Below are 12,534 nucleotides of genomic sequence, written 5' to 3'. Positions count from 1 at the left end.
TGAGTTTCTCAAATCATTGTAACCGTGTGCATTTCACACCTAATAAGGCCTGAGTGGACAGCTGGGTGGTGGGGTCCCTGGCCCAATGGGGCCAGGGCTGCTTATCGAGAATAAATTCTGCTCTTTGTAACTCAAACTGGACTTGGGCGTAATTCAGTGCCAGTGTAGACACCTGTTGATTCTCTAACACACACTAAAAAAAAAAAAAAAGGACAGCAAATTTCATCCAAGGTTTTTATTTCGGCTGCTTCAGGACCTTGACTTTCTGCTTTCTGGTTCTGAACACGGTCTAGCTTTTCTGAGCACTGGGAAAGGTTTGCAATCCAGATTCCATGATTTCCAACTCTTTGCAACCCCATGGACTGTAGCCCGCCAGGGTCCTCTGTCCATGGGCTTCTCCAGGCAAGAACACTGGAGTGCGTAGCCATTTCCTTCCCCAGGGGATCTTCCTGGCCCAGGGATCAAACCTGCATCTACCCAGGGATGGTCCCTGTGGATTCAGGCAAGACCTTGGCAAACTCACCCTCTACCCACCAGACAGGATAGCCTGGAGGCAGGCAGGCGGGCAGGCTGTGGCATGCAGAGCTTAGGGCTTCTGCCCATGTGGCCTCCATCTCAGAATCAGGCGGGGCCCTGGCCACGTGACAAAGCAGCTCTGCAGGCCCCCCACCCTCCTCTCCCAGGCTCAGCAAACAGCTGTCAAGGCTTAGCAGCGATCAAATAAATAAGAAAGGCTATCAAGTTTACACAGCAGCACTACTGGTTTTTCAAATAACAAACTCAACTGGAAGTAAATGAGGGGCTGGGGGCGTGCGTGGAGGCGGTGCAGGAGGGAGGACAAGTGTCTGTAAAGTGCTTTCAGGGCGCCGGAATCCTAGTCTGGCTGGCACACCAGCTGCACACGGAGAGGTCGGGGCTATGGGTGGAGGTCGTGCATGCAATTTCCAACCACGCCGGGCGCTCAGGGTGGACAGAGCGACAGCGGTCAGCCTGTTCACAGAGGTGTGAGCCGACTCCGAGCGACTGAGGGTCTCCGAAGCCCTGCGTTTGCACACGCACACACACACACACATACACAGATGAGTGTTGTGCCGTCCAGCTGGGTAGGGGGGAGGAGGGGTGCACACGGGGGAGGTCCTGGCAGCCACACACAACCGCCGCTCCTGCAGGGGAAGTGTCCTCAGGCCGCCGACAGGAAGGGGAAGAAGAAGAAGTCGAAGGCGAACTTGACGGCGCCGTGCGCAGCGCTCCGCCAGTCCCGCTCGACCTTCACGTGCCGCCGGGCAGGTGTGAGCTGCGCCATGCAGTTGAGGCAGCTGATGGCCTTGAGCTCGAAGACGGGCCACTTGCTGCCCAGGCGGCCTTCCAGGACGGTGCTGAACTCGATGACGCTGCCCTGGCGCAGGTGAAGGAGCACGTCCTTGAACTCGCTGCTGGCCCGCAGCACGATGTCCTTGGTGACGTCATCCTCCTCGGGCCCACGGGTGCCGTTGGCACCGCTGTAGGGCATGCCCACCGTGATCTCGAACTTGTAGCGGTCGAACCTCTTCATGTGGCATGGGTGCTTGGCCAGGAGCTTGAGACGGCAGAGCTCCTCCTCGGCCGTGGAGACGTTACCGGGGCTGCAGGAGGGGTAGGCTTCGCCATAGAGGCAGCGCAGCCAGTCGCCCAGGAAGAGTGGCAGCATGTGGACAGCCGACTCGGCGCTGTTGTCGATCTCAGTCACTCGCACGTACTTAAAGCGGCCGGTCCACGTAACCCGGTGGCCCTCCAGGTGGCTGCACAGGATCTGGGTGCGGGCCATGTTGGTCTCCTTCCAGGCCCGCGGCCCGCACAGGAAGCCGTACTGAGGCCACGTCAGCGTGGAGTTGTAGACCTTCATGCCCTCCGAGCGGTACAGGTAGAACCAGCAGAAGAGCACGATGGCCGTGAGCCACACCAGGATGAGCTTGACGACGGAGCTCCGCGTCAGGGACTTGACCATCCCCACCACCGAGAGGTTGGCCTTGGTCCACCAGCGGACCAGCAGGGGGACGCTGCAGAGCACCAGGGTGACGGCGATCTTGGTGAGCTCCAGGGACACGAACCAGCGGGCCAGCTGCACCACGCCCATCAGCGCCAGGCCGAACACCAGGATGGGGAGAGCGAAGAGGAAGAGGAAGTATCCCACGGACGCCCGCACCAGCCCCAGGCCGGTGGACTCCAGCAGGATGACCACTGATAGCTCGCACCACATGAAGCAGACCAGGTAGGGGACCAGGTAGCAGTAGGTGCCTTTGAAGTTCCTCAGCTGGGCCATGCGGAAGAACAGATAGAGCAGGTAGACGTACAGCAGGCAGGGCACGCTCACGTTCAGCACGACCAAGTGGCCCACGGGCACCGTGAAGAAGGTCTGGCCCAGGAGCTTCAGGTAGCGCCAGTTGACGGGCATGGTGGGCAGCAGGGAGAGCAGGCCGGCCGCCACCTCGGTCACCAGGGCCCTCCTGGTGTAGGGCTCAGCCGAGGTGCTCAGGCTCATGTAGCTGGTGACCGTGAAGAAGACCGACACGACGGCCAGCTCCGAGCAGGGCACGCAGTCCTTGCTGGCGATGGGGAAGGAGAAGATGACGAAGAAGACGGACAGCAGGAAATGGACGTAGGGCTCCAGGTGGTTCCAGCCGAAGTTCCCCTCGGCCTGCTCCACATCCAGGTTGGGCTCGAAGCGCAGGAGCAGGCTGGTGAGTGCACGGAAGCTCTCCCAGGCCTTGCTGTCCTGGAAGACCTTGAGGGTGCAGATGACCATGGAGACGAAGGACAGGTAGAAGACGACTAGGGGCACGAAGAAGGCAAAGAAGTCGATGGTGAGGTTGCTGATGATGAAGAAGAAGACCAGGGCGTTGATGTGGTGTGTGGGCACGAGGGTGGACAGCCAGTGCACCCCCGCCCGGGACGCCAGGTCAATCAGGTACTCCTTGAGCTCCATGATGACGTGCAAGGGGTATTTGACCACCTGGGAGGAGGGGTGGAGACGAAGGAGGGGCGTTAGAGCCGGACCGCCCTGTGCCGCATCTCTGCTCCCTGGTCAGCCCTTCCAATCTCCCCGAAACCGGGGCCTGGCCCTGGGCAAAGTGAACTCACCCAGTTTCAACCAATGGCTGGTCCCTCGGTCTGCAAAGTCCTTCCACCTGTAACTCTCTCTTTAGGTGGTGATGCTCCACGTGGTCCCCACAAACCTGCCCTCGATTCTACCCCGTCCTGCAGGGTCTGCCCTCTACCTCCCGCCTATCCCTGGTCCCTGACTGTACTTGACGGTCCACAAGGGTCTCCAGGCTCATGAATGCCGGTCTCCCCTGTGAGATCTTGGGTGCCTCAGGGAGCCACCTGGCCCCCTCTTCTCTCCCCATGGGGCCTCACACTTGCGAAGACAACAGAGGACCAGGCTACTTGCATCTCAGCCACCCCTGTGATGAGGACTTCACCTCCTGAGCCTCTGCCTCTGGTGGATCGGGGTGGAGGGGGTGATCCACCAAGGGGGAGAGGAAGTGTTGACAGCCTACCCTGGGCCCTGCCCATCCCAGGAGTGGGGACTCCAGAAAGGAGAGTTCGTGCCACGTGAATGGAAATGATTCAGCTGTAACAGGGCTGATGTGACATTTTCACTGTGGCAGGAGCCCCGACACCCGCTGCCTGCACCACCCACCCCTGTGTACCCGTGTGCTCAGAACAGACACACAGCCCCTGGGGGAGCCCTGCTTCCCGCCTCGCGTCCCACACCCCCCCAACCCGAGACTGTACACACAGCCAAGGGCAGCAGAAACCCTAGTCCTTTCCCACGAGAGAAGAGGAATGAGAAGCTGGCAGGGAGGCGAGTGGGGGACCAGCCTTGGGCAGGAGGCAGGGACGATCCTGCCATCCAGGGTGGCCCCCACACCTGCCTGTCCTCTACACAGAATCCCTTACCTGGAAAACTCACTCTGCCAGCTACTCCTGGGTGTCCTGGTCATCCAGAGTTGACACTCCAGCCTCTTGGGCAGATGACCGCCACACCCCAATGTTGCCACTCAGTTGTGCTCACCCAGGATCCCAGCTCCTCCTCTGCCCTCTGTTCACCCGGCAGAAGGAGCTAAGGCTCTCAGCTCCACCAGGGCTCCGGGGAGATGGGAGAGAAGTTGAAGGAGTTGAGAAGAGAACATGTCCATGACTGTGCTAGAGCTCACGCAAGGAGGAGCTCAGGGGCATGGACTGGACACCACGGGGAGGGGGCCCTTGCAAGGAACTCCCACATGTGGCGGCAGGGAGGCCCAGCTGAGCCCACAGCCCACTCGAACGGCAATGTGATGGGAGGCTAGTCAGTAGCCGGGTGAGGTGGGCGGCACTGCCTCCATCTATGCCCTGGGGACACGCTCCTTTTGCCGGGTAAACAGAGGGCAGAAGAGGAGCTGGGATCCTGGGTGAGCACAACTGAGTGGCAACATTGGGGTGTGGCTGTCATCTGCCCAAGAGGCTGGGGTGTCGATTCTGGATGATCAGGACACCCAGGAGTACCTGGCAGAGTGAGTTTTCCAGGTAAGAGGGACCTGGGCTTACAGGGGAAACAGGAGTGTTTAACAATGTGTGTGTGTGTGCACTTCTGTAGACACCCACGTGGCGGAGCGCATGCATGCTCAGTCGTGTCCGACTCTTTGCGACTCCATGGACTGTAGCCCGCCAGGCTCCCCTGTCCATGGGATTCTCTAGGCAAGAACACTAGAGGGGGTTGCCATGTCCTGCTCCAGGGGATCTTCCTGACCCAGGAAGCAAATCAGTATCTCTCGAGTCTCTTGCATTGGCAGGCGGGTTCTTTTACCGCTGAGCCACCTGGGAAGCCCCACTTGTATATGTTCAAAGAGCTGCATTCCTCCTCATTTAACTGACAGTCCACTTACCCTCTGTTTCAGAACAAGCAAGAAGATGACGAAACCAACAAACCAGCTCAGGGCTCCCCCAGCTCACTGGGGCCAGCTTCCCCCGGAGGAGACCCAGTGCTCACCCTGTCTGGAGGGGGTACCAAGGAACTTCAGATACCATAAAGTCAGCCTTGGTGGGGATTTCTGACACTTGTTGTCGGTCAGTTGCCAAGTCAGGTCTGACTCTTTGTGACCCCATGGACTACAGCACACCAGGCTCCCCTGTCCTCCACTATCTCCTGGAGTTTAATCAAATCCATGTCGATTGTCATAGCTTTCTTTCCAAGGAGCAAATGCTTTTTAATTTCATGGCTGCAGTCACCATCTGCAGTGATTTTGGAGCCCAAGAAATAAAACCTGTCACTCCTTCCAATTTTTCCCCTTCTATTTGCCATGAAATGATGAGACCGAATGCCATGATCCCGTGTTTTTTAAATGTTGAGTGGGTGATGCCATCCAACCATCTCATCCTCTGTCATTCCCTTCTCCTTTTGCCCTGTCTTTCCCAGCATCAAGGTCTTTTCCAATGAGTCAGCTCTTCACATCAGGTAGTCAAAGTATTAGAGCTTCACAATAGTCCTTCCAATGAATATTCAGGGTTGATTTCCTTTAGGATTGACTAGTTTGACCTCCTTGCAGTCCAAGGGACTCTCAAGAGTCTTCTCCAACACCACAATTCGAAAGCATCAATTCTTCAGCTCTCAGCCTTCTTTATGATCCAACTCTCACACCCACACATGACTACTGGAAAAACCATAGATTTGACTATCTAGACCTTTGTCAGCAAAGTGATGTCTCTGCTTTTTAATACGCTGTCAAGTTTTGTCATAGCTTTCTTTCCAAGGAGCAAGTGTCTTTTAATTTCATGGCTGCAGTCACCATCCGCAGTGATTTTGGAGCCCAGAAATAAAACCTGTCACTTCTTCCAATTTTTCCCCTTCTATTTGCCATGAAGTGATGAGACCGAATGCCATGATCCCATGTTTTTTAAATGTTGAGTTTCAAGCCAGCTTTTTCACTCTCCTCCTCCACCTTCATCAAGAGGCTCTTTAGTTTATTTTCACTTTCTGCCGTTAGAGTGGTATCACCCACACATCTGATACTTGCCAAACAGCAAACCGGTGTCTCCAAAAAGAACCTGCTCTAGCTCTCCAGGAGGAGCCCCTTCAGCCAAAAGCCAGATACACCAGCTAAAACACCAGCACCGGAAAGAGCCCGTGTGTGCGTCAGCCGCTGTCTGCTCGGCTAATCCCTGTGGACGGGGCCTCGCTAACCAGACAGATCAGAGGCACCCAGAGCTCCTGTTCTCACCCCTCATTCTCACTCTGCAGTCAGTGCTGAGCAGCTTTGGGGGAGCTGGCCTGGAGGCACCCAAGTAGCTGGCACCTTAAAATTAACCTGAAACTCTTTCCTAATGCTCAAAACCATTCACATTCATTGTTTTGTTTTGTTTTGTTTGCCTACTGAGACCACACAATCACATGGTTGAGAGGACATTTAAAAGACAACGAAGCTTCTAGAACCTGCAGTCCAATAGTGCCGGCCTCTGCCGGCACAGAGAGCCCCTGTGGCCGCTGTGAGACCGGAGTTCTCCTTTAAGGTCCCTGTTCTGTCCCCTGTCGCGTCTACCCAAGCCCTACTACTTGGGGCCCCACCAAACTGTGAGACCATAAACCTTTTCAGTGGAGGCAGTCCAAACAAATTAAAATGAACTCTACTTCGAGCAGGAAAGAAGTTTTTAAAAAACGAGTAGGGAGTCAGTTCATGACAGGACAGGAAAGGGCACCCTGACCAGGGGCTGCGGTCACCAGCAGCCCTCACCCCAGACACACTTGGCTGACGTGAGAGACTGAGGAGACCTGCCCAGTACTGACCTGGGCAGCCAACCAAGGAGGCCACTGCTCGCCCAGAGGGTCCAGGCTGGTTCACGGAGACCCTGCTCAGACCTGAGCAAACGTCCACGTGTTGGACTTTCAATAATGTAATGCAAACACTGTTATGATTTTAAGACATTTCTGAATCCATCTTTAAGAAGGTTTCATCTGTCACAAAGGCTGGAGAAGCCTGCAGCCTGGAATGTCCCTGGGGGTCACATCGGCTTGCAGAGGGGTGTCCGGCACTTTCCATTGGGGGTGCCAGGCCCTCCCCAGGCAGGTGCCCCTTCTCTGTTCCCAGGGGGTGGTTAATAAAGGCTGGGACAGCTTTGAGTTCCAGGAGATTCATTCTGCTCCGATTCATTGTCTCTTTTCCAAAACACTTTTTTTTTTGGCTGAGTTGGGTCTTTTGTTTCTGCGTGGGCTTTCTTCTCTAGTTGCAGACAGCAGGGGCTATTCTTCATTGCAGTTCATGGGCTTCTCATTGCAGTGGCCTCTCGTTGTGAAACACAGGCTTTTAGGTGCACAAGCTTCAGCAGTTGCGCTTGTGGGTTAAGCTGCTCCACAGCATGTGGGATCTTCCCGGATCAGAGATCAAACCTGTGTCCTCTGCACTGGCAGGCAAATTCTTTACCGCTGAGCCACCAGGGAAGCCCTCCAAAACACTCTGAATGAGATAAATTGTAAAGCAATCGAAGGGCTCTGATGACGATTACAAAAAATGTTAAAAAAAAAAAAAAAAGCCTTATTTCTTGTCAGGACACTTTAAATCCCTTTTTCACAAAAAGGAGTTTCAGACATCTTACAGCCCTGAGCTTGTCGCCCGTAAGGAACATGAATTAATTTGCTGTCCAAACTGAGATGTTTTCGAAAGTGGGCATTATTAGTAATTATGCCAGGACAACGCAAACTAGAATGTCCAGGCCGGGACCGCCTGGCCCACGGACTCTCACGTACCCGTTCACCTTTGACCCTCACTGGCATTTGGGGAGCACCGCCTCTTTAGCCAAGAACCATGGCAAATGCGCCATCTTTCCTCTCTCATGTTAGTAAGAAATCTAATGGCATTTGGAACACACTTAGCCCAGGCCTGCCCCCGGATGGGCCCTCGATAACAGCAGTGACCTCCCTGGTCGAGTTCCTGGGCCATCCTGACCCTGCGCCTCAGAACCTTCATCCCGATGCCCTATCTGCCCTCAGGGGCTCTCAGGAAGCTCACTGGTCCAGAGCATGGCCTTCACACCCACCCTCTGGGCTGCAGCTTCTCTGAGGAACGTGCTTCCCAGAGGCGGCCTCCCCATCCACGAGGGCAGCTTTCTGAGCCTCCATATTCGGCCCCTAGCATGGGGCTTACACTGAGGCCGTGTCTGGGATGGGGACAGACCGGTACACTTCCCATTACCGCCCCCAACGCTGCTCACAGACCCACAGCCCACACCAACTGCACTGCGGGCAGGTCACACACAGGCCCAGGAGCTGGGGAAGCACAGACCTCTACAGACTCCTGGGGGACCAATGCCAGGGGCTCTGTGATGCTTTGTCTGCCCAGGGGCCCCCTGTGCTGGCCGGGGCCCCCTGGCCACTCGTGGGGATGGACCTGTCTGGGGCCAGGTGGCCAGACTTCTGAAAATCCTAGTGCTCTCAGCAAAGGGAGATATAGATGACAAATTCAACCTCCTGAGCTGAACTTGGGGAAACTGTTGAAAGGGGGGCGTGGTCACACTTCACTAAGGCTTGTATCTGCCCCCTTTAGTCACAAACCACGTGGCCAGGAAAACAAAAGCTGTGACTCCAGAGGCACGAGCGGCCACTCCTGGCTGTTGGCACAGGTCTGGACGCGCCGCGCTCGTCCTTTGTCATCACGGCTGCTCGATGGCAGGAGGCGGGGGCGAACATGCGCTCCCTCCCACCCCCACCCACCTTCAGGTCACCCTCGGTCACCTCCCCTGCCACCCTCTCCACACCTGCTTGCTCCCTGAACCCCCATAGATCCGGACAAACAGGCACCACCGCAGGGCCCTCCTGAACACAAGACCACACTTTGCTTTTAGGGGGAGGCACTTTCAAGGAACCGACCTCCCCTCCCGGCCATAAATGGACAATTTTTCCAAAGGATGGAGTCTAAGTGAAAGGCGGTCTCCAGCGCACGGTACCTTGCTCCCCACACGGTGTTTTGCAGGGAAAGATGCAAAGGTGCCCGTGCACGTCCAGCAACCACTGGGTCCACCCGACCCTGACAGGACTCCCGGCTCCAGAGCCTGAGGGTGTGCGGGAGGCCTTCTTTCGCAAGGACGCATCCTTATGTGGATGACCTGGCGGCACAGGCCACCCCAGGACAAGTGACACAGCCCCTGAGGTTCCCTGCTGGGCGAGGTCTCCCACCCTCAGCTTCCCGGGGGGCACCCAGGTGGGCAGGTGGCCCCGGGCCGAGGGCTCACCTTCAGGCGCAGGGGTAGGTCCTCGGGACTCTTGCCCGCCACCTCGTCGTCATCGTCGTCCTGCAGGAACAGGTCGGTGGGGATGATGCCCTTGGCATACTTCTTGGTGATCTCCACAAAGTCGTCCAGGGCTATGTAGCTCTTGGCTGAGGCACAGGAGAGGACACACACGAGGTCAGCGAGACCGCAAGCACTGCCGCCCCATAAAGATGGGCACGCAGCGGGCAGCGGCCGTGCCAGGGCCACGCCAGAGACGAGCGACCCCTCTCGGGCCCGGACGATGAGAAGAGAGAGAGGCAGGCAGGCCTGCCGAGGCCTCCTGGCCTTGGGGACCCACCGTCCCTCCCCTGAAGCATCCTTCTCCCTGCCCATCGCCCTTCAAGCCCTGGGGGGCTGCCTGAGCCAGGCTCCATGCGGACCCTTCTTCAGAACATTTTCCGCCCGTGCTGCTCAGACCCCCGTACCCCCTCGGCCCTGACCCCTGCAGCCCAGCCACCTACTAGCCCCTCCAGCCAACACACATCCTCCAAGGGCCTACTCTGTGCCAGGCATGTGCCCAAACCTTCATTACGCCCCACCCCCAAGTTCAGCCCGACATCCCCACCCATGCTGGGGGCAGCCCCCACTCCCAGCTGGGTGCTCCCAGGCCTTTGCCAATGAGGTTCGCTGACTCGTGGAGCATCCACCTCCTTGCCCTTTGCAAGCTACCCACATCCCCACCCCCAGCCATCACAGCCCCCAGCATCTTTCTCCATCAGGGACAGTTACACTGCCCCTCGTCCCTCCAGGGTGTATGCTCCCAGTGGGTGGGGTCCAAATCCCAGAGCCCAGAAAATTGATGCTTAACCAACAGCCCTGAAGGGGCTGGACGGAAGATCCATCAGCCTCTGAGACCCTGGGGGCCAGGCCTGGACTGATGGGGGTGGGGCGCAGACATGATGCCCGGGGTGGTGAGGGTGGCAGCACCGCCAAAGGTGTCACTAGCACAGGACTGGAGGCCGTACTCACATTCGCTGCTGACCAAGCGCTCCAGCACCCGCCTCTGCTTCTGCAGGGACTTGGGGACGGGCCCAGGCTTCACCCCGCCATCTGCAGGGACAGAGCAGGGGAGAGTCAAGGCCGGCTGACCGCCCCATCCCCTGCAGTGAGTGAGAGAAAATCGCTCAGTCGTGTCCGACTCTTTGTGGCCCCACAGACTATACAGTTCGTGGAATTTTCCAGGTCAGAATACTGGAGTGGGTAGCCTATCCCTTCTCCAGCAGATCTTCCCGACCCAGGAATCGAACCGGGGTCTCCTGCATTGCAGGCGGATTCTTTACCAACTGAGCTATGAGGGAAGCCCCCATCCCTTGCAAGGCCCCTAGAAAGTTGCCAGTGTCCTCCATGCAGCCCTGGAGGGCTGTGCAAGGGCCAATCCTTGGGCCCACCACTGCTCAACCTCCATCACAAGGTGACTCAGGCCCCGCGGGGCACACCTGGACACCCCACACTCTTTGATCAGCACAGCCTACCCCCGGACACCTTTGCTGGCGTTGACCTTCCCCTGGAAGAGACCAAACTCCCCAGGGCGACCGGACAGGCCTTCCTGTGTCCCCGGCCCTGGTGCAGAAGTCGGTTCAGTGGGTGAACACCGAGCCAGGACCGAGGTATCCTGCCCTCTATCGACACCCTCTCCCCGCAACACCCACACACAGGCAGGCGCTCACTGGGCTCTCCCCATGTCAGGCTCCAGGCGGCCTTCACAGGGTTGGGTCAGGTAGGGGCTGGACCACAGGGCGAGACAACACAAGGGGAGGGGCGCCGTGACTGACCGGGGCCACAGGAGCCCAGATGAGCCCAGGCGGGTGAGGGGGCAGCAGGAACGGGGCGGGGCCGTGGCCCCGCAGGGTCGCTGGGGCTCCACAAAGGGTGGCCGGGCCTGTCAGGTCGAGCACGTCTCGTGTGGGTGCTGCCACTGGAGCCCCAGGCCTCACAACCGCCTCTGTCAAGCCCCAGAGGATCAGAGGTCAGACAAGAGTCCTGCTCGGAGGTTCCAAGAGAAGGGGCAGAGGTGCCCGCCCACTCATCTTCTCTGATGCATCGGCAGGTGGCCCCAGCCCCCCTGGCATCTCCCCCTCAGGGCAGGAGGGAGCTGGGTAGAGCCCTGGGCAGGTGCTTATCAAGGTTACAAAGAGACAAAAGTCAGCCCCGACCCCAGAAATGGAGAGACCACGCCCAGTCAGGGATGCCCGTTCTCCTGGTCCATCTGTCCTTCCGGCTGCCCATGCCCTTCTCGGAAAGCCGGGTTAGAAGGAGGTGGGGGCGCTGAAGAGGCTGGCGATGGGGCTGGCCCTGGAGAGGCTCTCGGGGATTCGGGGACCTAGGTCCCTGCCTGCACCTCTCACCCTCCCCACTCCCTGTCCCCTTCAGGAGGAGGAGGACACCCTGGACACGCCAAGGCCTGCAGCTCCGCCTGTGGGCAGCAGGTGACAGAACCCTAGGGATGGAGCGAGTCAGGTAGAACCAGAGCCGGGGGCCAGCGGGGGGCGGGCTGAGGGGCTACAGGAACAGGACACCCAGGAAGGACGCTCCGGAGCCTTATGGACACCTGCGAGGTCCCCATGAGAAGCTCCCTGGAGCCCCCCCACGCCAGCTCCCTTAGAGGAGCCCCCAGGATCCCGGCACAGAAACCCAGGAGGCCCCATGGGCAGACCGCGTACCGTGCTCGTTGACCTGCCCCACGTTCTCCAGCAGCTCCGCCACGGCCACCTGCTTCTTCTTCTTGGGGTTGAGCTTCCAGTACATGACTAGGGCCGCCTTGCGCACGGCCCGCTCCAGGTCGGTCTCAGAGGAGAGCTGCCTCACCTCCTGCTCGTTCTCGGAGGTGATGCCTGAGAGAGGGAGGCGTCAGAGGCCTGGGGCCACCCACCTGCCCGCCCGCCCGCCCAGAAGCTGGCAGGGACGCCCCAGCCCCGGCCAGCCCCTCTTGAAGGGGCTTGGGAAGCGATTCTCACAAGTGGCTTTGCAGGCATCTTTGTCACCAGGGCGGAAACGAAGGTCCAGCCAGACAGGTATCTGGCCTGAGTCCCTGAGGGTGGGAGGCTCGGCCCAGCCTTTCAGCAGACGCTTGCCAAGTGGCCACAGAGGGCCCGTGCTGGGCAAGGCCTCTCCACCTTCCCGGCTCACTTCAGCCTCCCAGTCTCCCCCTCACAAGGACCCCTCTGGTGGGGTGCTGCTCTTCCCATCTCACAGATGGAGAAACTGAGGCACCCAGGGGTGGTGGCCTAGACTTGGTGCCAAGGCCACAGAGTCAGAGAG

At 58.5% G+C, this 12,534-nt stretch overlaps 1 protein-coding gene across 2 annotated transcripts in view; it reads right to left on the bottom strand.

The window, feature by feature from the left end:
* Positions 1–220: 220 nt before the first annotated feature.
* WFS1 (wolframin ER transmembrane glycoprotein) overlaps positions 221–12,534 on the bottom strand; it is a 32,005-nt gene continuing 19,691 nt past the window's right edge. For both annotated transcript variants that reach the window (XM_081496438.1, XM_081496528.1), the window contains 4 exons: positions 11,937–12,107; positions 10,246–10,326; positions 9,238–9,383; positions 221–2,989 (listed from right to left, as the gene is read on the bottom strand). In XM_081496438.1, coding sequence (XP_081352564.1) covers positions 1,181–2,989; positions 9,238–9,383; positions 10,246–10,326; positions 11,937–12,107 — 2,207 coding nt within the window. In that variant the 3' untranslated portion in view covers positions 221–1,180. The remainder of the gene's footprint in view (positions 2,990–9,237; positions 9,384–10,245; positions 10,327–11,936; positions 12,108–12,534) is intronic.

This window comes from Giraffa tippelskirchi, chromosome 1, assembly GCF_054371585.1.
Source record: "Giraffa tippelskirchi isolate mGirTip1 chromosome 1, T2T-mGirTip1v1.2.pri, whole genome shotgun sequence".
In the NCBI taxonomy this organism is placed as follows: Eukaryota; Metazoa; Chordata; class Mammalia; order Artiodactyla; family Giraffidae; genus Giraffa; species Giraffa tippelskirchi.
Note: the sequence above shows the minus strand (reverse complement) of the source record. Positions and strands in the feature narration are given on the sequence as shown.